This window comes from Oncorhynchus nerka, linkage group LG7 (genome assembly GCF_034236695.1).
Source record: "Oncorhynchus nerka isolate Pitt River linkage group LG7, Oner_Uvic_2.0, whole genome shotgun sequence".
Classification (NCBI taxonomy): Eukaryota; Metazoa; Chordata; class Actinopteri; order Salmoniformes; family Salmonidae; genus Oncorhynchus; species Oncorhynchus nerka.
The window spans coordinates 80188037-80210072 of record NC_088402.1 but is presented as its reverse complement, the minus strand read 5'-3'; the positions used below and the strand labels follow the sequence as shown (position 1 = coordinate 80210072).

Below are 22036 nucleotides of genomic sequence, written 5' to 3'. Positions count from 1 at the left end.
GCCTTATTCTAAAATGAATTCATTAACATGTTTTCCTTATCTACACACAATACCCCATAATGACAAAGTGAATACAGATTTTTAGAAGAAAAATGTATTTACATAAGTATTCAGACACTTTGCTATGAGACTAAAAATTGAGCTCAGGTGCATCCTGTTTCCATTGATTATCCTTTATGTTTCTACAACCGGATTAGAGTCCATCTGTGGTAAATTCAATTGATTAGACATGATCTGGAAAAGGCACACACCTGTCTATATCAGGTCCCACAGTTGACAGTGCAAGATAGAGCAAAAACCAAGCCATGAGGTCAAAGGAACTGTCTGTAGAGCTCCAAGACAGGATTGTGTCGAGGCACAGACCTGGGGAAGGGTACCAAAACATTTCTGCAGCATTGAAGGTCCCAAAGAACACAGTGGCCTCCATCATTCTTAAAATGGAAGAAATTTGAAACCTGGCCAAACTGAACAATTGAGGGAGAAGGGCCTTGGTCAGGGAGGTGACCAAGAACCCGATGGTGTCTCAGACAGAGCTCCAGAGTTCCTCTGTGGAGATGAGAACCTTCCAGAAGGACAACCATGTCTGCAGCACTCCATCAATCAGGCCTTTATGGTAGAATGGCCAGACGGAAGCCACTCCTCATTAAAAGGCACATGACAGCCCACTTGGAGTTTGCCAAAAGGCACCTAAAGGACTCTCAGACCATGAGAAACAAGATTCTCTGGTCTGATGAAACCAAGATTAAACTCTTTGGCCTGAATGCCAAGCTTCACATCTAGAGGAACCCTGGCACCATCCCTACGGTGAAGCATGGTGGTGGCAGCATCATGCTTTGGGGATGTTTTTCAGCAGCAGGGACTGGAAGACTAGTCAGGATCGAGGGAAAGATGAACGTAGCAAAGTACATCCTAGTGGTTAGAGCGTTGGACTAGTAACCGGAAGGTTGCAAGTCCAAATCCCCGAGCTGACAAGGTACAAATCTGTCGTTCTGCCCCTGAACAGGCAGTTAACCCACTGTTCCTAGGCAGTCATTGAAAATAAGAATTTGTTCTTAACTGACTTGCCTAGTTAAATAAAGGTTAAATAAAAAGAGATCCTTGACGAAAACCTGCTCCTGAGCGCTCAGAACCTCAGACTGGAGCGAATGTTCACCTTCCTACAGGACAATGACCCTAGGCACACAGCCAAGACCACGCAGGAGTGGCTTTGGGACAAGTCTCTGAATGTCCTTGAGTGGCCCAGCCAGAGCCCGGACTTGAACACGATTGAACATCTGGAGAGACCTGAAAATAGCAGTGCAGCAATGCTCCCCATCCACCCTGATAGAGCTTGAGAGGATCTGCAGAGAATGGGAGAAACTCACCAAATACAGGTGTGCCAAGCTTGTAGCGTCAAACCCAAGAAGACTCGAGGCTGTAATTGCTGCCAAAGGTGCTTTAACAAAAGTACTGAGTAAAGGGTCTGAAGACTTTTGTAAAAACATTTTCAAAAATGTCTAAAAACCTGTCATTATGGGGTATTGTGTGTAGATTAACAAGGAAAAAATCTATTTCAGAATAAGGCTGAAACATAAAATGTGGAAAAAAGGGTAGTGGTCTGAATACTTTCCAAATGACAACCAGGTGAGGAGTTACTTACTAATCAGTGACCTTAATTCTTCAATCAAGTTGGAAGAGGGAAAAACCCGCAGATTCTCTGCCCTCCGTGGAATGAGTGACACGTGATTTACATGAAGAGTCCACTTGAAACATCTTGCTGCAATTTAGGATTTGAAGGTTTGCAGAGAAGTGGGTTCTAGTGATTGTACTTTTATTCACTTATGTGCCACACTAGCAGGTCTTAATTGTCCTGTTCTAGACAAACACAGCTTTAAGAGGTTTTTTGGGTTTGATGTTTTTGAACTTGGTGCTTTTTTTAAATGAAATTGTTTTAGTCCATGTGCCTTTTATTACTTTGTATGTTCATGTACAGTACACCTTTCCAAACAGAGGCATATACACAATACTTGATTTATTTCAAAAAAATATTGATCGAGGTACAAACTGTATATTAAATACATTATCCAAGAAACTGTACACACAATGTTGAAAATATCCTGACAAAAGCCCTAAACTGTTTTTTTTTGCTTTGCTTATTTAAACAAAATAGACTAAACTTCAAGTTACAATTTAGTCTTGTAACTGTAGTTCTCTTGAACAAGGAAGCATGACTGCAGCTTATCTGTTTTGGGGTCCACTTACCAATGAAGATATTAGTGTCACCTCAACTATGGGGCTCCCGAGTGGCACAAGGCACTACATCTCAGTGCTAGAGTCGTCACTAGACACCCTGGTTCGAATCCAGGCGGTATCACATCCGGCCGTGATTGGGGGTCTCATAGGGCAGCGCACAATTTGGCCCAGCATCGTCCATCATTGTAAATAAGAAATTATTCTTAACCAACTTATCTAGTTAAATAAAAGGTAAAATAAAAGTACAATACAACAGCAACCACTTTACAAATTATACTCTGAGGTAATGGTACACGTACCGTAATCAGTTGCATATTTTCAATTTAGCTAAAAACAATTAAATGTGGGTGTCCAGATATAAATCAAAGAATGTCACCGCATCTGTGTTCTCTGATTGAACCAGTTTATTGAACCAGGTATGAGTGTGAACCATGAACCAGGTATGAGTGTGAACCATGAACCAGGTATGAGTGTGAACCATGAACCAGGTATGGGTGTGAACCATGAACCAGGTATGAGTGTGAACCATGAACCAGGTATGAGTGTGAACCATGAACCAGGTATGAGTGTGAACCATGAACCAGGTATGAGTGTGAACCATGAACCAGGTATGAGTGTGAACCATGAACCAGGCATGAGTGTGAACCATGAACCAGGTATGAGTGTGAACCATGAACCAGGTATGAGTGTGAACCATGAACCAGGTATGGGTGTGAACCATGAACCAGGTATGGGTGTGAACCATGAACCAGGTATGGGTGTGAACCATGAACCAGGTATGAGTGTGAACCATGAACCAGGTATGAGTGTGAACCATGAACCAGGTATGAGTGTGAACCATGAACCAGGTATGGGTGTGAACCATGAACCAGGTATGGGTGTGAACCATGAACCAGGTATGGGTGTGAACCATGAACCAGGTATGGGTGTGAACCATGAACCAGGTATGGGTGTGAACCATGAACCAGGTATGAGTGTGAACCATGAACCAGGTATGAGTGTGAACCATGAACCAGGTATGGGTGTGAACCATGAACCAGGTATGGGTGTGAACCATGAACCAGGTATGGGTGTGAACCATGAACCAGGTATGGGTGTGAACCATGAACCAGGTATGGGTGTGAACCATGAACCAGGTATGAGTGTGAACCATGAACCAGGTATGAGTGTGAACCATGAACCAGGTATGAGTGTGAACCATGAACCAGGTATGGGTGTGAACCATGAACCAGGTATGGGTGTGAACCATGAACCAGGTATGGGTGTGAACCATACACTATAGAAAAATAAGGTGTCAGCGTCAGAACACCAAACTTTCTTTGAGCTGTACTGAAGTAGTTTACAAAAATATCAGTGACAAAATACTGGTTGGTCCAACTTCACTAGACAGAAGTTCTGATGAGTATGATTTGTTATTGAAAACACCAATTCAAACTTTGCTGGGTGATACAAAATGACCTCAGACTTCCCAACTTGTGAAAGTGGACCACATCATAAAGCACTGAGATGAGGTAGTGCTTTTCCATTCCATTCCTTCTTTCAAGTCAAATCCTCCACTGGATTGGACTTGTAGGGGGGGCTCAGAGCTCCACCATATTAAGGTCATAGGTCCCTGTTCTGAGTCTTTCCCACCCAGGAGCGGACCAGCTGAATCCTCCTCCAGCTTAACAGCCACAGCGTCTTACGCACCATCATCATTGCAGACACCTCCCCTTGAGCAAACCGTAGCTATCAGTTCAAAAATCTCTCCACGATTTCATCACAACAGTTTCCGATTCAATATCTCCCAGACCATACGTCTCCTGAAGTAGGGCATGTGTTTCTGTCAATTGGAGGGAAGGGAAATATTGAGTTAGTTACTCATAGTCAAGTCATTGGATTGTAGGATATTCCTGTACTGGCAGGACTGCTCATGCTTACCGTAACACTTCCATTAAACCCAGAGTCTCCAGCACGTTGCGGTCTCATAGTGACCGGCCATCACTTCACATTTGAGCAAATAAACGGCAGTCTCTTACAAGTGCCGGGTGTAAAACGATGCGTGCCCGCTTTAGGCCAGTCTGCTCCAGTAGAATTTCAGAATCTCTACCTCACGCTAAATTATTGATCCCTGCTTGTCAAAACGCAAGTCTGTCCATGTAACCAGTGAAAAATACTAATCAATTCATCCCGTTTGAAACAGATGCAGTGCATTCCATATGCAACCAGTGTTCTGAATATCAAACAGGGCTATTGGTGATAGAACATTACATGAGTGAGAAAACTGAATCATAACAGGGTGATCCGGGCTTTGCACACAGACTGTATTAAACACTGGCCTCCAATACAAGCCTGTCTCTAACAGACACAGGGGCAGCTTGGCTCCTGGGATATTTATTGAAGTTTTACACTACTTACTTGTGTGAATGTGATTGGCTTGTCTTTGGTGACGTACTCTGCATATTTACATGTGAACATTCCACAGTCATTTCCGTTCATCTGCTGAGGAATCTCCTAATGGGAGAAATATTTTGGAGATAAATGTTAAAAGATGGCAACATCCGTCAGTGATGTGTTAAGGAATGTTGAGTTGACCGAGATCCCTGTTAGATACAGTGCCTTGCGAAAGTATTCGGCCCCCTTGAACTTTGCGACCTTTTGCCACATTTCAGGCTTCAAACAAAGATATAAAACTGTATTTTTTTGTGAAGAATCAACAACAAGTGGGACACAATCATGAAGTGGAACGACATTTATTGGATATTTCAAACTTTTTTAACAAATCAAAAACTGAAAAATTGGGCGTGCAAAATTATTCAGCCCCTTTACTTTCAGTGCAGCAAACTCTCTCCAGAAGTTCAGTGAGGATCTCTGAATGATCCAATGTTGACCTAAATGACTAATGATGATAAATACAATCCACCTGTGTGTAATCAAGTCTCCGTATAAATGCACCTGCACTGTGATAGTCTCAGAGGTCCGTTAAAAGCGCAGAGAGCATCATGAAGAACAAGGAACACACCAGGCAGGTCCGAGATACTGTTGTGAAGAAGTTTAAAGCCGGATTTGGATACAAAAAGATTTCCCAAGCTTTAAACATCCCAAGGAGCACTGCGCAAGCGATAATATTGAAATGGAATGAGTATCAGACCACTGCAAATCTACCAAGACCTGGCCGTCCCTCTAAACTTTCAGCTCATACAAGGAGAAGACTGATCAGAGATGCAGCCAAGAGGCCCATGATCACTCTGGATGAACTGCAGAGATCTACAGCTGAGGTGGGAGACTCTGTCCATAGGACAACAATCAGTCTTATATTGCACAAATCTGGCCTTTATGGAAGAGTGGCAAGAAGAAAGCCATTTCTTAAAGATATCCATAAAAAGTGTCGTTTAAAGTTTGCCACAAGCCACCTGGGAGACACACCAAACATGTGGAAGAAGGTGCTCTGGTCAGATGAAACCAAAATCAAACATTTTGGCAACAATGCAAAACGTTATGTTTGGCGTAAAAGCAACACAGCTCATCACCCTGAACACACCATCCCCACTGTCAAACATGGTGGTGGCAGCATCATGGTTTGGGCCTGCTTTTCTTCAGCAGGGACAGGGAAGATGGTTAAAATTGATGGGAAGATGGATGGAGCCAAATACAGGACCATTCTGGAAGAAAACCTGATGGAGTCTGCAAAAGACCTGAGACTGGGATGGAGATTTGTCTTCCAACAAGACAATGATCCAAAACATAAAGCAAAATCTACAATGGAATGGTTCAAAAATAAACATATCCAGGTGTTAGAATGGCCAAGTCAAAGTCCAGACCTGAATCCAATCGAGAATCTGTGGAAAGAACTGAAAACTGCTGTTCACAAATGCTCTCCATCCAACCTCACTGAGCTCGAGCTGTTTTGCAAGGAGGAATGGGAAAAAATGTCAGTCTCTCGATGTGCAAAACGGATAGAGACATACCCCAAGCGACTTACAGCTGTAATCGCAGCAAAAGGTGGCGCTACAAAGTATTAACTTAAGGGGGCTGAATAATTTTGCACGCCCAATTTTTCAGTTTTTGATTTGTTAAAAAAGTTTGAAATATCCAATAAATGTCGTTCCACTTCATGATTGTGTCCCACTTGTTGTTGATTCTTCACAAAAAATACAGTTTTATATCTTTATGTTTGAAGCCTGAAATGTGGCAAAAGGTTGCAAAGTTCAAGGGGGCCGAATACTTTCGACAAGGCACTGTATATAACACTCACATGGCGTTTCTTGCTCTGCACAGTCCATTCTGCGGTATCCAGGTCTTTGCCCTTCTTGTCCTTGCTTTCCTGCTGCAGATATTGCAGCAGTATCCTGCAGGCTTCGTCATTGTTCCCTCCCATTGAATCAAAGTATGTGATACTCTTCTTACGGAGATCCACTACCTGCGAAGAGAAGGATGTTAAAATACACATCACACTTCAGATCGTGTGATTCACACTACAGGGCCGAACTGAACCACACTGTCCTGGCTCTGATATTTTGTTTTGACACCGTCCTTTCCAGAAAGGTTCCAGGCCAGCCCAGTACAGCTCGGCTCTTTAGATAGAATCAGGCATTGCTGACTGGAGGAGAGTTGCAGTATAATAGTTAGTTATAACAGGGCTGCTGTTCAGTACTCACAGAGAGGCACCAGTGCACCCCCAGGTGGACAGGCACCAGTATGACGTCCATTGAGAAGATGTCCATCTTTTTGGTCCAGCGGCGTACGGCAGAGTAGCCTGCGCTGCGTAGCTTGGGGAAAAAGAAGGTGTTGAAGGTGTGGACCGTCGGCAGGCTGGGATCCTTACTGCGCTCCACCAACAGGTTCATGTAGAAGTTGATCACCTGCAGAGTAAAAAGGAGAGGCAACGGATGAAGAAAATACAACATAGGTACACCACTGCGTACGCATCCTGTCCAGTACACCACTGCGTACGCATCCTGTCCAGTACACCACTGCGTACACATCCTGTCCAGTACACCACTGCGTACACATCCTGTCCAGTACACCACTGCAGTGGTTCTCAACTGGTTTTTCCTCAAGACCCAAATTGAAACAGGTTCTCTGTCACGACCCAACTCGAATTTCGAAAAATAATCACCAAAATACAATCTGGAAAACAATTTAATGCTATTAATGCTATTGATAGTAAATGTATAATTTATATGGTTAGTTTTTCATTGTCAATAATACAATTTTGCCCATATTCTTGATGAAGTATGTTAAACTCACTGACTTGAGACCACAAAACAATCATACAGAATGCTGCTAATCTCTCTATATTGAATAAATATATTAAATGTAAGTTCATTATCATTTCTACACACTTTCTACCTGGTTTAAGTCGTTTTCATTAAAACAATATATATATTTTTTACGCAGACACTTGCAACCCACTGGTTGAGATTCTCTACACACCTGTCCAGCACACTATAGAGGTTGAACGATTTAAATCAGGGCTGATTTCAAGATTTCATAACAAATCGGTAATCAGCATTTTTGGAGGCCGATTACATTGCATTCCACGAGGAGACTGCGTGGCATGCTGACTACCTGTTATGCGAGTGCAGCAAGGAGCCAAGGTAAGGTGCTAGCTAGCATTAAATTTATCTTATAAAAAACAATCAATCTTCACATAATCATTAGTTATCCTAGTAATATCATCAACCATGTGTAGTTAACTAGCTTGTCCTGCGTTGCATATAATCAATGCGGTGCCCGTTAATTTATCATCGAATCACAGCCTACTTCACCAACAGGGTGATTTAACAAAAGCGCATTCGCAATGTACCTAACCATAAACATCAATGCCTTTCTTAAAATCAATACACAGAAGTATTTTTTTATTTATTTTTTAAACCTGCATATTAAGTTAACATTAATTTATTTTATCAGGCAATATTAACTAGGGAAATTGTGTCACTTCTCTTGCGTTCATTGCACGCAGAGTCAGGGTATATGCAACAGTTTGGGCCGCCTGGCTTGTTGCAAACTAATTTGCCAAAATGTTACATAATTATGACATAACATTGAATATTGTGCAATGTAACAGGAATATTTAGACTGATGGTTGCCACCCGTTATATAAAATACGGAACGGTTCCGTATTTCACTGAAAGAATAAACGTCTTGTTTTCGAGATGATAAGCTTCCGGATTTTACCATACTAATGACCAAAGGCTCGTATTTCTGTGTTTATTATATTATAATTAAGTCTATGATTTGACATTTGATAGAGCAGTCTGACTGAGCGGTGGTAGGCAGCAGCAGGCTCGTAAGCATCCATTCAAACTTTACTGCGTTTGCCAGCAGCTCTTAGCAATGCTTGATTCACTGCGCTGTTTATTACAAGCTTATCAACTCCCTAGATTAGGCTGGCAATACTAAAGTACCTATTAGAACATACAACAGTCAAAAGGTATAAGAAATACAAATGTTATAGAGAGAGAAATAGTAGACGGGTCATAATTCCTATAACTACAACCGAAAACTTCTTAACTGGGAATATTGAACAACAAGCTTTCATATGTTCTGAGTTAGATACTTAAACGTTAGCTTTTTTACAATGGCACATATTGCACCTTTGCTTTCTTCCTCAACACTGTTTTTGCATTATTTAAACCAAACCGAGCAGGTTTCATTATTTATTTGAGACTAAATAGATTTTATGTATATTTATGTATATGAACTTATATTAAGTTAAAATAAAAAATGGACATTGTTCATTCAGTATTGTTGTAATTGTCATTATTACACATAGTGGGGCAAAAAAGTATTTAGTCAGCCACCAATTGTGCAAGTTCTCCCACTTAAAAAGAGGAGGCCTGTGATTTTCATCATAGGTACACTTCAACTATGACAGACAAAATGAGAAGGAAAAAAAATCCAGAAAATCACATGATAGGATTTTTAATGAATTTATTTGCAAATTATGGTGAAAAATAAGTATTTGGTCAATAACAAAAGTTTCTCAATACTTTGTTATTGTTGGCAATGACAGAGGTCAAACATTTTCTGTAAGTCTTCACAAGGTTTTCACACACTGTTGGGGGTATTTTGGCCCATTCCTCCATGCAGATCTCCTCTAGAGCAGTGATGTTTTGGGGCTGTTGCTGGGCAACACGGACTTTCAACTCCCTCCAAAGATTTTCTATGGGGTTGAGATCTGGAGACTGGCTAGGCCACTCCAGGACCTTGAAATGCTTCTTACGAAGCCACTCCTTCGTTGCCCGGGCGATGTGTGTTTGGGATCATTGTCATCTTCAATGCCCTTGCTGATGGAAGGAGGTTTTCACTCAAAATCTCACGATACATGGCCCCATTCATTCTTTCCTTTACATGGATCAGTCGTCCTGGTCAATTTGCAGAAAAACAGCCCCAAAGCATGATGTTTCCACCCCCATGCTTCACAGTAGGCATGGTGTTCTTTGGATGCAACTCAGCATTCTTTGTCCTCCAAACACGATGAGTTGAGTTTACACCAAAAAGTTATATTTTGGTTTCATCTGACCATATGACATTCTCCCAATCTTCTTCTGGATCATCCAAATGCTCTCTAGCAAACTTCAGACGGGCCTGGACATGTACTGGCTGAAGCAGGGGGACAACCCTGGCACTGCAGGATTTGAGTCCCTGGCGGCGTAGTGTGTTACTGATGGTAGGCGTTGTTACTTTGGTCCCAGCTCTCTGCAGGTCATTCACTAGTGTACCTATGATGAAAATTACAGGCCTCTCATCTTTTTAAGTGGGAGAACTTGCACAATTGGTGGCTGACTAAATACTTTTTTGCCCCACTGTACATACAGTTGAAGTTGGAAGTTTATATACACTTAGGTTGGAGTCATTAAAACTCGTTTTTCAACCACTCCACAAATTTCTTGTTAAACAAACTATAGTTTTGGCAAGTCGGACAGGACATCTACTTTGTGCACGACAAGTCATTTTTTCAACAATTGTTTACAGATTATTTCACTTAAAAAAAATCACGAATCACAATTTCAGTGGGTCAGAAGTTTACATACACGAAGTTAACTGTGCCTTTAAACAGCTTGGAAAATTCCAGAAAATTATGTCATGGCTAATTGACATCATTTGAGTCAATTGGAGGTGTACCTGTGGATGTATTTCAAGGCCTACCTTCAAACTCAATGCCTCTTTGCTTGACATCATGGGGAAATCAAAAGAAATCAGCCAAGACCTCAGAAAACATTTTGTAGACCTCCACAAGTCTGGTTCATCCCTGGGAGCAATTTACAAACGCCTGAAAGTACATTCATCTGTACAATCAATAGTGCGCAAGTATAAACACCATGGGACCACGCAGCCGCCATACCACTCAGGAAGGAGACGCGCTCTGTCTCCTAGAGATGAACGTACTTTGGTGCGAAAAGTGCAAATCAATCCCAGAGCAACAGCAAAGGACCTTGTGAAGATGCTGGAGGAAACAGGTACAAAAGTATCTATATCCACAGTAAAACAAGTCCTATATCGACATAACCTGAAAGGCCACTCAGCAAGGAAGAAGCCACTGCTCCAAAACCGCCATAAAAAGCCAGACTACGGTTTGCAACTGCACATGGAGACAAAGATCATACTTTTTGGGGAAATGTCCTCTGGTCTGATGAAACAAAAATAGAACTGTTTGGCCATAATGACCATCGCTATGTTTGGAGGAAAAATGGGGAGGCTTTCAAAACTGAAGAACACCATCCCAACCGTGGCAGCAGAATGTTGTGGGGGTGCTTTGCTGCAGGAGGGACTGGTGCACTTCACAAAATAGATGGCCTCATGAGGGAGGAAAGCCCTGACCTCAATCCCATAGAAAATTTGTGGGCAGAACTGAATAAGCGTGGGCGAGCAAGGAGGCCTACAAACCTGTCTCAGTTACACCAGCTCTGTCAGGAGGAATGGGACAAAATTCACCCAAATTATTGTGGGAAGCTTGTGAAAGGCTACCCAACACGTTTGACCCAAGTTAAACAATTGAAAAGATAATGCTACCAAATACTAATTGAGTGTATGTAAACTTCTGACCCAGTGGGAATGTGATGAAATAACTGAAATAAATCTACTATTATTCTGACATTTCACTTTCTTAAAATCAAGTGGTGATCCAAAATGGCCTAAGACAGGGAATTTTTACTAGGATTAACCTCTTGGTGTTAGGGGGCAGTATTTTCATTTTTGGAAAAAAAGCTTTGGATAGAAAACACTAACGTTTCCAAAACTGTAAAGATATTGTCTGTGAGTATAACAGAACTGATGTTGCAGGCGAAAGCCTGAGAAAAATCCAATCCGGAAGTGCCCCAGGTTTTGAAAGCACTGCGTTCCAATGACTCCCTATATGGCTGTGAATGTACCATAAACGAGCTTACGCTTTCTACGTATTCCCCAAGGTGTCTACAGCATTGTAACATAGTTTTATGCATTTCTGTTGAAGAAAAGCCGTATGGGGGCACATTGCGTAAGTGGTCACATGGTGGCTCCGAGAGAGATTCTCGCGTAAAGTGCAGAGGTAGCCATTACTCCAATCGGTCCTAGAGAAAAAGGAATTGTCCCGACGGATATATTATCGAATAGATATTAGAAAAACACGGATTCTAAACCACATTTGCCATGTTTCTGTCGATATTATGGAGCTAATTTGGAATATTTTTCGGCGTTGTGGTGACCGCAATTTCCAGGCGATTTCTCAGCCAAAACGTGAAGAACAAACGGAGCTATTTCGCCTACAAAAATAATCTTTTGGGAAAAAATTAACTTTGGCTGTCTACCTGGGAGTCTCGGGAGTGAAAACATCCGAAGTTCATCAAAGGTAAACGATTTAATTTGATTGCTTTTCTGATTTCCGTGAAAAGTTTGCCTGCTGCTAGCAAGGCATAATGCTAAACTTACACAATTGCTCGTCTAGCGTTGGCTGTAAAGCATATTTTGAAAATCTGAGATGACAGGGTGTTTAACCTCTAGCGTCGAGCAATCCCGTATCCGGGAGCGTAATTATAGCCTCAAGCTCATTACCATAACGCAACGTTAACTATTCATGAAAATCGCAAATGAAATGAAAGAAATATATTCACTCACAAGCTAAGCCTTTTGTTAACAACACTGTCATCTCAGATTTTCAAAATATGCTTTTCAACCATAGCTACACAAGCATTTGTGTATGAGTATTGATAGCTAGCATAGCATTAAGCCTAGCATTCAGCAGGCAACATTTTCACAAAAACAAGAAAAGCATTCAAATAAAATCAATTACCTTTGAAGAACTTCGGATGTTTTCAATGAGGAGACTCTCAGATAGCAAATGTTCAGTTTTTCCAAAAAGATTACGTGTGTAGGAGAAATCGCTCTGTTTTGTTCATCACGTTTGGCTAAGAAAAAAATCTGAAAATGCAGTCTCTACAACGCCAAACTTTTTACCAAATTAACTCCATAATATCGACAGAAACATGGCAAACGTTGTTTAGAAAAACACCTTGAGGATTGATTCACATATCTATTCGATGATAAATCATTCGTGGCAGCGGTGTTTCTCCTCGAAGCAAACGAAAAATAGACGCAGCTGGAGATTACGCAATAATTGCAATGGAGGACACCAAGCGCCCACCTGGTAGATGTAGTCTCTTAAGGTCAATCTTCCAATGATTTGCCTACAAATACGTCACAATGCTGTCGACACCTTGGGGAAACGACAGAAAGTCTAAGCTCATTCGTGACCCATACACAGCCATATAAGGAGACATTGGAACACAGCACATTCAAAAATCTGGGGCACTTCCTGTATGAAATTTCATCTTGGATCCCCTGTAGCATTAGTTCTGTGGCACTCACAGACAATATCTTTGCAGTTTTGGAAACGTCAGAGCTTTCCAAAGCTGTCAATTATATGCATAGTCGAGCATCTTTTCGTGACAAAATATCTTGTTTAAAACGGGAACGTTTTTTTTATCCATAAATTAAAAGAGCGCCCCCTATATCCAAGAAGTTAACAAAAGGCTAAGCTGTGTTCCAATATATTTCACTTGTGATTTTCATGAATAGGAAGATTTTCTAGGAAGATTTATGTCCGTTGCGTTATGCTAATTAGTGTCAGATGATGATAACGGTCCCATTCACGGGCTGGGCGTCACTACAGGTTAAATGTCAGGAATTGTGAAAAACTGAGTTTAAATGTATTTGGCTAAGGTGTATGTAAACTTCTGACTTCCAACTGTATGCATACATACACACAAAAATAAATAAAATAATTGGTAGATTAATCAGCATTGGCTTTTTTTGGTCCTCCAATAATCAGTATCGGAGTTGAAAAATCAGAATCGGTCGACCTCTACTATAGACACGTGTCCAGTACACTATAGACACGTGTCCAGTACACTCAATTGTCACTCACACACTAAAATAAGAACAACTCACATTAGGCACAGAAAAATGAGCAGGCAGCAGCATGACAAACAGAAGCAGTGTGATGAGCTCTCACCTCATCGTTGAGCCAGTTGAGGTGGCTGAGGGTCTGGAGGTCTTTGCGTGTGATGGTGAGTCTGAAGCCTTCACTCAGCACCTCGTCCTGGCTGCCTACCGTCAGCGCCCGGCCCACCTCCCCCTCCATATCCTGGATGGCACGGACAAACAAACAAGACGGATGAGCTAAAGGCTAAATGGCATATATCACTCCTCACCCCCTGATAGCGGATGTGTGGTGAGCGTTCTGGCACAGAAATGGTCACTGTGGTGGATGAGGTGAGTTTTCCCCTGCTATGTAAAGAGCTTTGAGTACCAGTATCCAGGCTGTATCACATCCTGCTGTGATGGAGAGTCCCATTGGGCAGCGCACAGTTGGCCCAGTGTCGTCCGGGTTTCGCAGTCATTGTAAATAAGAATTTGTTCTTAACTGACTTGCCTACTTAAATTAAATAAAAACCTCAGTTGGTAGAAAAGTGCTATATAAATCCAATCTATTATTATTTACATTCTTGATGCGCACAGCAATCAAGTCAATTTGAAACACCTCAATGTACTTCACAATAATGCATTTTATTGGCAATGCTCTTTCGCACAATAGACACAACTAAAAGACAGTGAATGTACCTCAGTGAGCTCAGGGAACTCTGGTTTCTCCTCTGTGGGTTTGGGTTCCTCTATGAAGGGAGCCAGAGGAACCTCCTTCTCCAGAGGGACTCTAACATGCAGCTCCACGGCCCTGTGGCCCAGCTGGCTGTCATCTGAGATACGCTGGACCCCCAGACCACAGCAGAAGAGGGTTAGGTTGAGAGCTATCGCCACAGAGGTGAATGTTTATTTCAGTGGTAAAAGAGCATCTCATTTCATATTCTTATGCAATGATGAATAAAGCCTAGAGGGAGAAGTTATTTCTGTGGACCACGGCTGAGGTATGTGTAGGACTATGTATTGCAATGACGAGCGACATCAGACCAATGAGAAGGACAGAGAAAGTACCTGTCGCAGCAGCTGAGCAGTTAGGGCCTCCTGCCCCTCTATCTGCCTCCGTCTCTCCCGGGCACGGAAGTCGTACATGCTAGACCTGGGAAACACAGACACTCAAATTGACTTGAGGAAAGGACTTCCGTAATGGGTTAGAAGAGAGTTTCATTTTTATTTCTACGTAGCATCTAGTATGCACTGGTGCATGGCGATATACAGCTAACTATGAATCTACCAAGAAACAAAAACGGTACCAATCATGAGTGTAAGGAATCAGGGAACTTACAATTCTTTGATCCAGAGCTCAGCTTGGAAGCATGGTACACTGCAGAGAAAGAGATAGAAAGTAACCAGGCTAGATGGGGACAACAAAGCACATAACACACCCACAATAGAAACAAACTATTCAAAATGCTTACCTTGAACTGTCTGGCCTTTTGCCCTTCTGCTCTTTCACAATGATCACGGAGTCCCCATCATGAGCTGTACAGAACAAGACAAGAGGTGACCACAACTACATGATGGTGAGGAGACAAACAGGTAGGGTTTAATGGAAACATGACGCAAAACACTAAATTGGTTCTACAGCATCCAACCATCAATTCAATAAACGTTATTCATTCCCTACGAGCAATTGAAAGGGATGGACTAAGTTAATATCAATTGAATTGAATCACCTTGGAGGAAGTGAAAAATGATTGTCTCATGCATTACCTGATGATTGTGAGTCCTGAGAAAAGGTGTCCAGTATGGTAACTGGGGAAGGGGCAGACTGTACTGGCTCTTGTCCCCTGGGGCTGAGGTCTGAGTCAGAGGCCCATGGCTGGTTCCCTGCGCCACTGGAGGAGCCCTCCCCTGGGCTGGGGACGTTGCTGTACCCCTGGCTGGACTCTGGACGGGGGCTTGGGGGTCCACTGGGGCCCCGTGAGGCATCTCCTGACCCGGCAGGGGACGAACACTGGAGCAGACGTCTGCTGGTATTCAGGAAGCTGGTGCTGAGAGTGAGTGAGGGCGAGAGACGGACACAGGTCAGAACTAAGAAAAAGGGGAGGAGAATACTAGAATGGAGCACCAGTACACAAAAAATGTATGGACTAAAAGTAGGATTATAAACCCCAAGGAGAAGTAGAAAACATGTGCACTTGCATCAATTTGCCAGTACATGTCATTGAGCATGACTAAAGAAACTCAAACAGGAAATAACCATGCTACGGTCTATTCAATGCTGGTCTGACCAATCGGAATCCGTGCTTCAAGATTTGTTTTGATCACGCAGACTGGGATATGTTCCGGGTAGCCTCGGATAATAACATTGATGTATACACAGACACGGTGACTGAGTTCATCAGGAAGTGTATAGGGGATGTTGATCCCACTGGGACTATTAAAAACAGCCCAAACCAGAAACAGTTGATAGATACCCATCCATACCCTACAGGGAGGAGGTGAGGGCCCTGGCAGAGTGGTGCCAGGAAAATAATGTCTCCCTTAACATCAACAAAATGAAGGAGCTGATCATGGACCAGGAAACAGCAGCGGGAGCACGCCCCCATCCACATCAACGGGACCGCAGAGGAGAAGGTGGAAAGTTTCAAATTCCTCTGCGTACACATCACAGATGATCTGAAATGGTCCACCCACACAGATAGTGTGGTGAGGAAGGCACAACAGCTCCTCTTCAACCTCAGGACGCTGAAGAAATTTGGCTTGGGCCCTAAGACCCTCACAAACTCTTACAAATGCACCATTGAGAGCATCCTGTCGTGCTTATATCTACAGCAACTGCACCGCCCGCAACCGCAGGGCTCTCCAGAGGGTGGTGCGGTCCGCCCAACACATCACACTGCCTGCCCTCCAGGACACCTACAGCACCCGATGTCACAGGAAGGCCAACAAGATCATCAAGGACATCTACCACCCGAGCCACTGCCTGTTCACATCGCTATCATCCAGAAGGTGAGGTCAGTACAGGTGTATCCTGCCGTCATCCAGCTGGTTTAGTATGGAGCGTGAGGAGTGTCACCCCTTCTCTATTGGCGCTGTGATTTTGTCGCCTGTCAATTTGGAGATGTCACGTTATAGTAACAATCTTATTATACATAGCAGTCCAAATCTAGAAGCTAATTAAAGTCCATTTTGATCTTAGACCAATAGCATGCTCCCTGTTGCGAGGAATCCCTCCTTTTCCACCGCTAACCTTGATAACACCTTTGAGCGACGGGGAGAGCTAGGGATAAATACCATAGGGGATCTATATATAGAAGGGACATTTGCCTCCATTGCTGAAGGAAATTTATACTCTTCCCAGAAGTAACTTTTTCAGATACCTACAGATTAGACTAAATTAGAAAACACCTCCCGACATTTGGGAATGCTAAACCTTCCATGTTTGACGGATACATAAAAATATGCCCCACTTCAGACAAACTGATATCTGGTCAATATGACACTCTTCAATCTGTTAGCACACCTACAGATGCCATTAAGGCAAAATGGGAGGAAGAACTAGGGACATTTCTGTGGCAGACTGGGAAGAGAGCTTGGAGTATATACACACCTGCTCCCATTAACTCCAGACATCGTCTCATACAATTCAAGGTATTACACAGATTACACTATTCCAAAACTAAACTGCATAGGATATTTCCTGATACATCCCCTATGTGTGATAAATGTCAGGCTGCGCAGGGTACACTACTCCACTGCTTTGCCTTATGCTCTAACTAACTTGTATGGTTATTGGTGTGTAATTTTTAGGATCCTCTCTGAAGTTCTAGAGACTTCAATAGACCCAGACCCGCTTCTGATAATACTGGGAGTGTCTGATTCCCAAAACGGATTAACCAAACCCCCAAAACAACTCATCACTTACATTTCTTTGCCGAAATGAGACTGTATCTTGCTGTTTTGGAAAAGGAGGGAAGCTCCCTCTACCAAATTATGGCTCAGCGAATTGGCAAACAGTGTACACTTAGAAAGAATTAGATATATTCTGAACAATAAATTATCAACATTTTATCAAATCTGACAGCCTTTCCTCTCTTGCTTGGACCAGTCGGCGCTGTGAATTTGTACATTTTAACGCACTCTCAATTGTAATATTTTAATCTACCTTTGGGCAGCATGTGCTTGCCCCGGCACCCGAGCAGTTGGAGGGGGGTGACATCTACCCTCTTTCTTTCTACATGTCCTGGTTCTGCATGTCTTGTTTTGTATTATTTGTTTTGTACCTAGAACTCTTGTTGTTTCTGTCCGCTCTTTCATGTTTAAATAAGAATTGCATACTTGTCTTTTATACCTATACACCATTCTTGTGTGTTCAATAAAAAATATTAGAACATAGTACAGGTGCATCAAAGCTGGGACTGAGAGACTGAAAAACAGCATCTATCTCAAGGCCTCAGATTGTTAAATAGCCATCACTAGCTGGCTACCTCCCAGATACTCAACCCTGCACCTTAGATGCTGGTGCCCCATATACATGGAATCACTGGTCACTTTAATGAAACACTAGTCACTTTAATAATGTTTACATACTGCTTTACTCATCTCATATGTATATACTGTATTCTATTTCTACTGTAATTTAGAATATGCCACTCCGACATTGCTTGTCCTAATATTTATACATTTCTTAATTCTATTATTTTACTTTTAGATTTGTGTATCGTTTTGAGTTGTTAGATGTTACTGCACTGTTGGAGCTAGGAACACAAGCATTTCACTACACCCACAACAACATCTGTTAAAAATGTGTATATGTATATACAATTTGAATTGTCTGTGTCGGCTGGGGAAGTGAGAGGACTGTAGTATTGGCTTTGTGGTTGTTGTACTCACAAGTCTCTGTGTGAGCGCGGAAAGCCATGGGAGCTGCCGTTGTGACACGAGGAGGACTGTCCACCTGAGACCATGGCCAGTAGCTGTCTGTACACCTCCTTCTCCTCCTCACGGACAGACTGGAGACACCCAGAGGACCCAATACTATTATAAATGGGGCTTTGATATGGAGAAGATGCAACATGACGTCTTAACCAAACTTCCCTCTGGGGAAAGTTATTATATTGTATCTATCCAGGTTTATCTTGGCTGACAAGCAGAATAATAGTAATATAACAAAGTTCATCCAAAACAGCCCAATAGCAAAAGTTCAGCAAACGGTGTGAGTGGGATCCATAAAAATACTGGTAGGTGGTATCTGACCTCTTGTGCAGTGCAGCGAGCCCTGGCTCTGAGGAGGCGGTAGGAGGAGCTGCCGTGTGAAGGACTCTGCACCACGCGGATAGGGAAGGTCTTCTCATGCATGCTGGTGATGGAGCCGCTTCCTGTGCCTAACCCTGCTGAGGTAAACCGCCTGTGGACAGACAGAGAATTCAATTACATTATTGTGAATGGAGCACTATCACACACAGAAAATAAAGCACTTTTAAGCACTTTTTGAAAATCAAACACTTTCACAACCTTGAAATGGTACGGTTCAAAATCAATCTAATTTGAGATTTTCAAGCACCCGTACAATGCTTGATTAATTAATAGCAGAATTAATTTCTCACTGATGAAAAAAGTAAGGCCTATATCTATGGACAATATGAGCATACCTATTTGATGTAGGTGTTCTGAAGTGGGTCCTTCCCAGGTGGGGAGAGGGACATGGCTTAGAGGTGCTGCTGGAGGAAGGAGGCTGACTGACAGAGTGCCCATTTGTTTTGGGTGCTTCACGATGTGTAAGAGCCATGCAAACTTTCCGTCTGCAGACCGTCGATCCCACCATCGACTTCTCAATTCTATAGGACTCTGCAGTGAAGAAAGGAGGAAATAGAGTGTCCATTTCCATAGCGACATTAGTGACATTTCCAGCCGGCAAAGACATTCTTAGAATAGAGTTTAGAAAATGTACAATAGTCTTGCCTGATTTAGAGCTTTTCCATTTCAGAGTTGTTGAGGGAGCAACAACAGTCCCATCCAGAGGAGTAGAGTTCCTCACCTCGAGGACCTGAAAACACCACCATTAAAACAGAGGATATTAATGTTCAATATGAATATAACAAAGTTCTGGACTGCAGTAAACTGGAGTAATGAATGCGTAGAAATCTACTACTAGGCCTACATTAAAAAAGTATCTTAAGAGAAGGAGTGCTGATCTAGGATCAGGTTCCCCCTCGTATTTATTATGATTTAAAAGTCAAAGCCGATCCAAGATCAGCACACCCTACTCCGAGATGGTTTGCAAATTATGGGCCCTGAAACAGAGCTCCAATACCTCCGTTTCTTCCCAGACAGTTGAGGGAGGGGGTGCAAAGGTTGAGGGCTCCAGTTGGGGCTCTTCCCCTGGGTGTTCTTCTAGAGGACCAGGGGAAGCAGGCAGTATGTTCCTCAAGGTAGGGGTCACACTGTTCCGTACCCACGAAGCCACATCGGCACTATGGCTCTTCACCCCTTCAGCCGCAGTCTTTACTGTATCAACAAGATCCCCTGTAATAGACAAACATGCAGTCTAAGACAGGGAGCCATGGTTTGTTTATAGATCACAGTATACACAGTGCCAAGAACATGTTAGACAACACAAGATATATGCTTATGACTGCATGGCCATGGCTGCAGCAAAGCTTACCCATCCGGAATTTCTTCACTGCTAGGGCTTGGTCATCATGGTCAACAGCCTCTCTGTCCTCCAAACTTTGAGAAAAAGGGGAAAACATTCAAAATGAGAATAAGCCAGAGACCAAGTCAGTGATAGCAGGTATTGTCATTAGAACTCTCATAGCTAGTTAACTACATTCACATTAGACAGCGACCTGTTACAATCCACTCCATACATAGGGGTTGTTGAGTAAGCAAGTCAGACAATGTGTGCCATACCTGCTAGCATCTCACCACAATTTCTAATGAACTAGACAGCAAATGTACAACTCAGACATAACTAACAGACAACTAGTTATGTCATAAAACAAACTGACTGGTCATCCCTTGTCACCACCAACTGAAACTAAGCTAAATTATTTAACTAACTTTCTAAACAACAAATATAATAACAGATAACGTTAGTCAGCTATTATAGCTAATATTAACCTTAACTTACCAGTCGATAGGTCTTTTTCTCCTGATCGGACGCCGTTGTTGTATTCCATGTGTATCAACGTTATCCTGTTGGTCGGGAGCTGGCAGTCCGTAGCGGAGATTAGCGAAGCCCGTTCCAATCCATTCGTAAAATTTATTGAACATGTTTAGCTAGAGAAGTTTAAAACCCCCCGCCCCCGAAAAAAAGGTATGCATATGGTTGCTTTTAACCTGCTTGCCAGCGCAGCCAAAAGCACATAAAGCCACCCAACGTCATTCGGCCGGGGCAAGTAAATCGTAGCTAGTTGACCAACACTACTAATTAGGTTACCTTCCGCCTTCCTTCCCCTGAAATTAGTTAGTTATTTAGCTCGCACAGCTAACAAGCTTGAAAGCTGGTTAGCTAAACTAGCTAGCTAACAAGCTTGTTGTATGTGGCTTTAGCTACTAGGATTTTAATCCGCACTTGACTGAGTTTAATCACTAGTACCACATTCTACAATGCAATTGATGTTTCTTAAATAACCAAGGGGCCAAAAATATCCCAATGTAATACTTCAAATACAAAAATACGGTGTATAAACTCACTAAACGATAACCTCTCCCGCTTCTTCCTCATTCAAAACCACAACATGGCTGAGCTCGAAGTTGTACCATGAAACGTTTTCATTGGATGAGCATCTCGAGTAGATCAAAGTATTCTGAAACGTGATTGGTTGATTGGAGTGCTTTTTTTCTGGCGCTACTTTGATGTTCACAGATTTCGACACGCATATTATATTATACACGGATTTTTCTGTTGTATTCTATTTAGAGTCTGAGATACAAAAAAAAATGGAAGATTGGTGAGTCCATTTTTTAAATTTTATTTTAGAGGTAAATGCAATAAACATTCACATTCCCGTTCTAATAAATACATATGTATTATGTACAGCAAGAATTGTAAAAATAAATAATAATAATTCTAACACATTCATATGGAATAACACGCAATGCACTTAGCCAAGAGGCGCATATTTACACCTGCAAATTCATTACAATTTGTTCAGATAAGACTATTCCAAGGCCACAAATTTCATACAAATATGAACCATTCAGGGTGTTATGTAAGCAAATACAGTACAGGTCAAAAGTTTGGAAACACCTACTAATTCCAGGGTTTTTCTTAATGTTTTACTATTCTATATTGTAGAATAATAGTGAAGACATCAAAACTATTAAGTAACAAATATGGAATCATGTAGTAACAAAAAAGTGTTAAACAAATCAAAATATATGTTATATTTGAAATTATTCAAAGTAGCCACCCTTC

General features: G+C 42.2%; 1 protein-coding gene across 1 annotated transcript; it reads right to left on the bottom strand.

The window, feature by feature from the left end:
• Nucleotides 1-1994: 1994 nt before the first annotated feature.
• LOC115132485 (sentrin-specific protease 1-like) lies at nucleotides 1995-21366 on the bottom strand. The gene is made up of 17 exons (XM_029665171.2): nucleotides 20747-21366; nucleotides 20279-20343; nucleotides 19928-20139; nucleotides 19576-19660; nucleotides 19266-19461; nucleotides 18871-19021; nucleotides 18508-18626; nucleotides 15382-15662; nucleotides 15087-15150; nucleotides 14954-14992; nucleotides 14683-14767; nucleotides 14314-14457; nucleotides 13706-13837; nucleotides 6870-7073; nucleotides 6467-6631; nucleotides 4630-4725; nucleotides 1995-4054 (listed from the first exon to the last, which is right to left on the bottom strand). The coding sequence occupies exons 1-17, from the start codon at nucleotides 20887-20889 to the stop codon at nucleotides 3992-3994; spliced, it is 2244 nt and encodes a 747-aa protein (XP_029521031.1). The 5' UTR covers nucleotides 20890-21366; the 3' UTR covers nucleotides 1995-3991.
• Between the last annotated feature and the right edge of the window lie 670 nt (nucleotides 21367-22036).

What these genes read in the sequence shown, in the direction of transcription:
- LOC115132485 (XM_029665171.2), bottom strand. Translation starts at nt 20,889, where the DNA reads ATGTTCAATAAATTTTACGAATGGATTGGAACGGGCTTCGCTAATCTC. An exon ending in AAAAGGCCAGACAGTTCAAG is followed by an intron (nt 14,993 to 15,086) that starts GTAAGCATTTTG and finishes CTTTCTCTGCAG; the next exon opens with TGTACCATGCTTCCAAGCTG. An exon ending in TGCAGAGCAAGAAACGCCAT is followed by an intron (nt 4,726 to 6,466) that starts GTGAGTGTTATA and finishes TTCTCCCATTAG; the next exon opens with GAGATTCCTCAGCAGATGAA.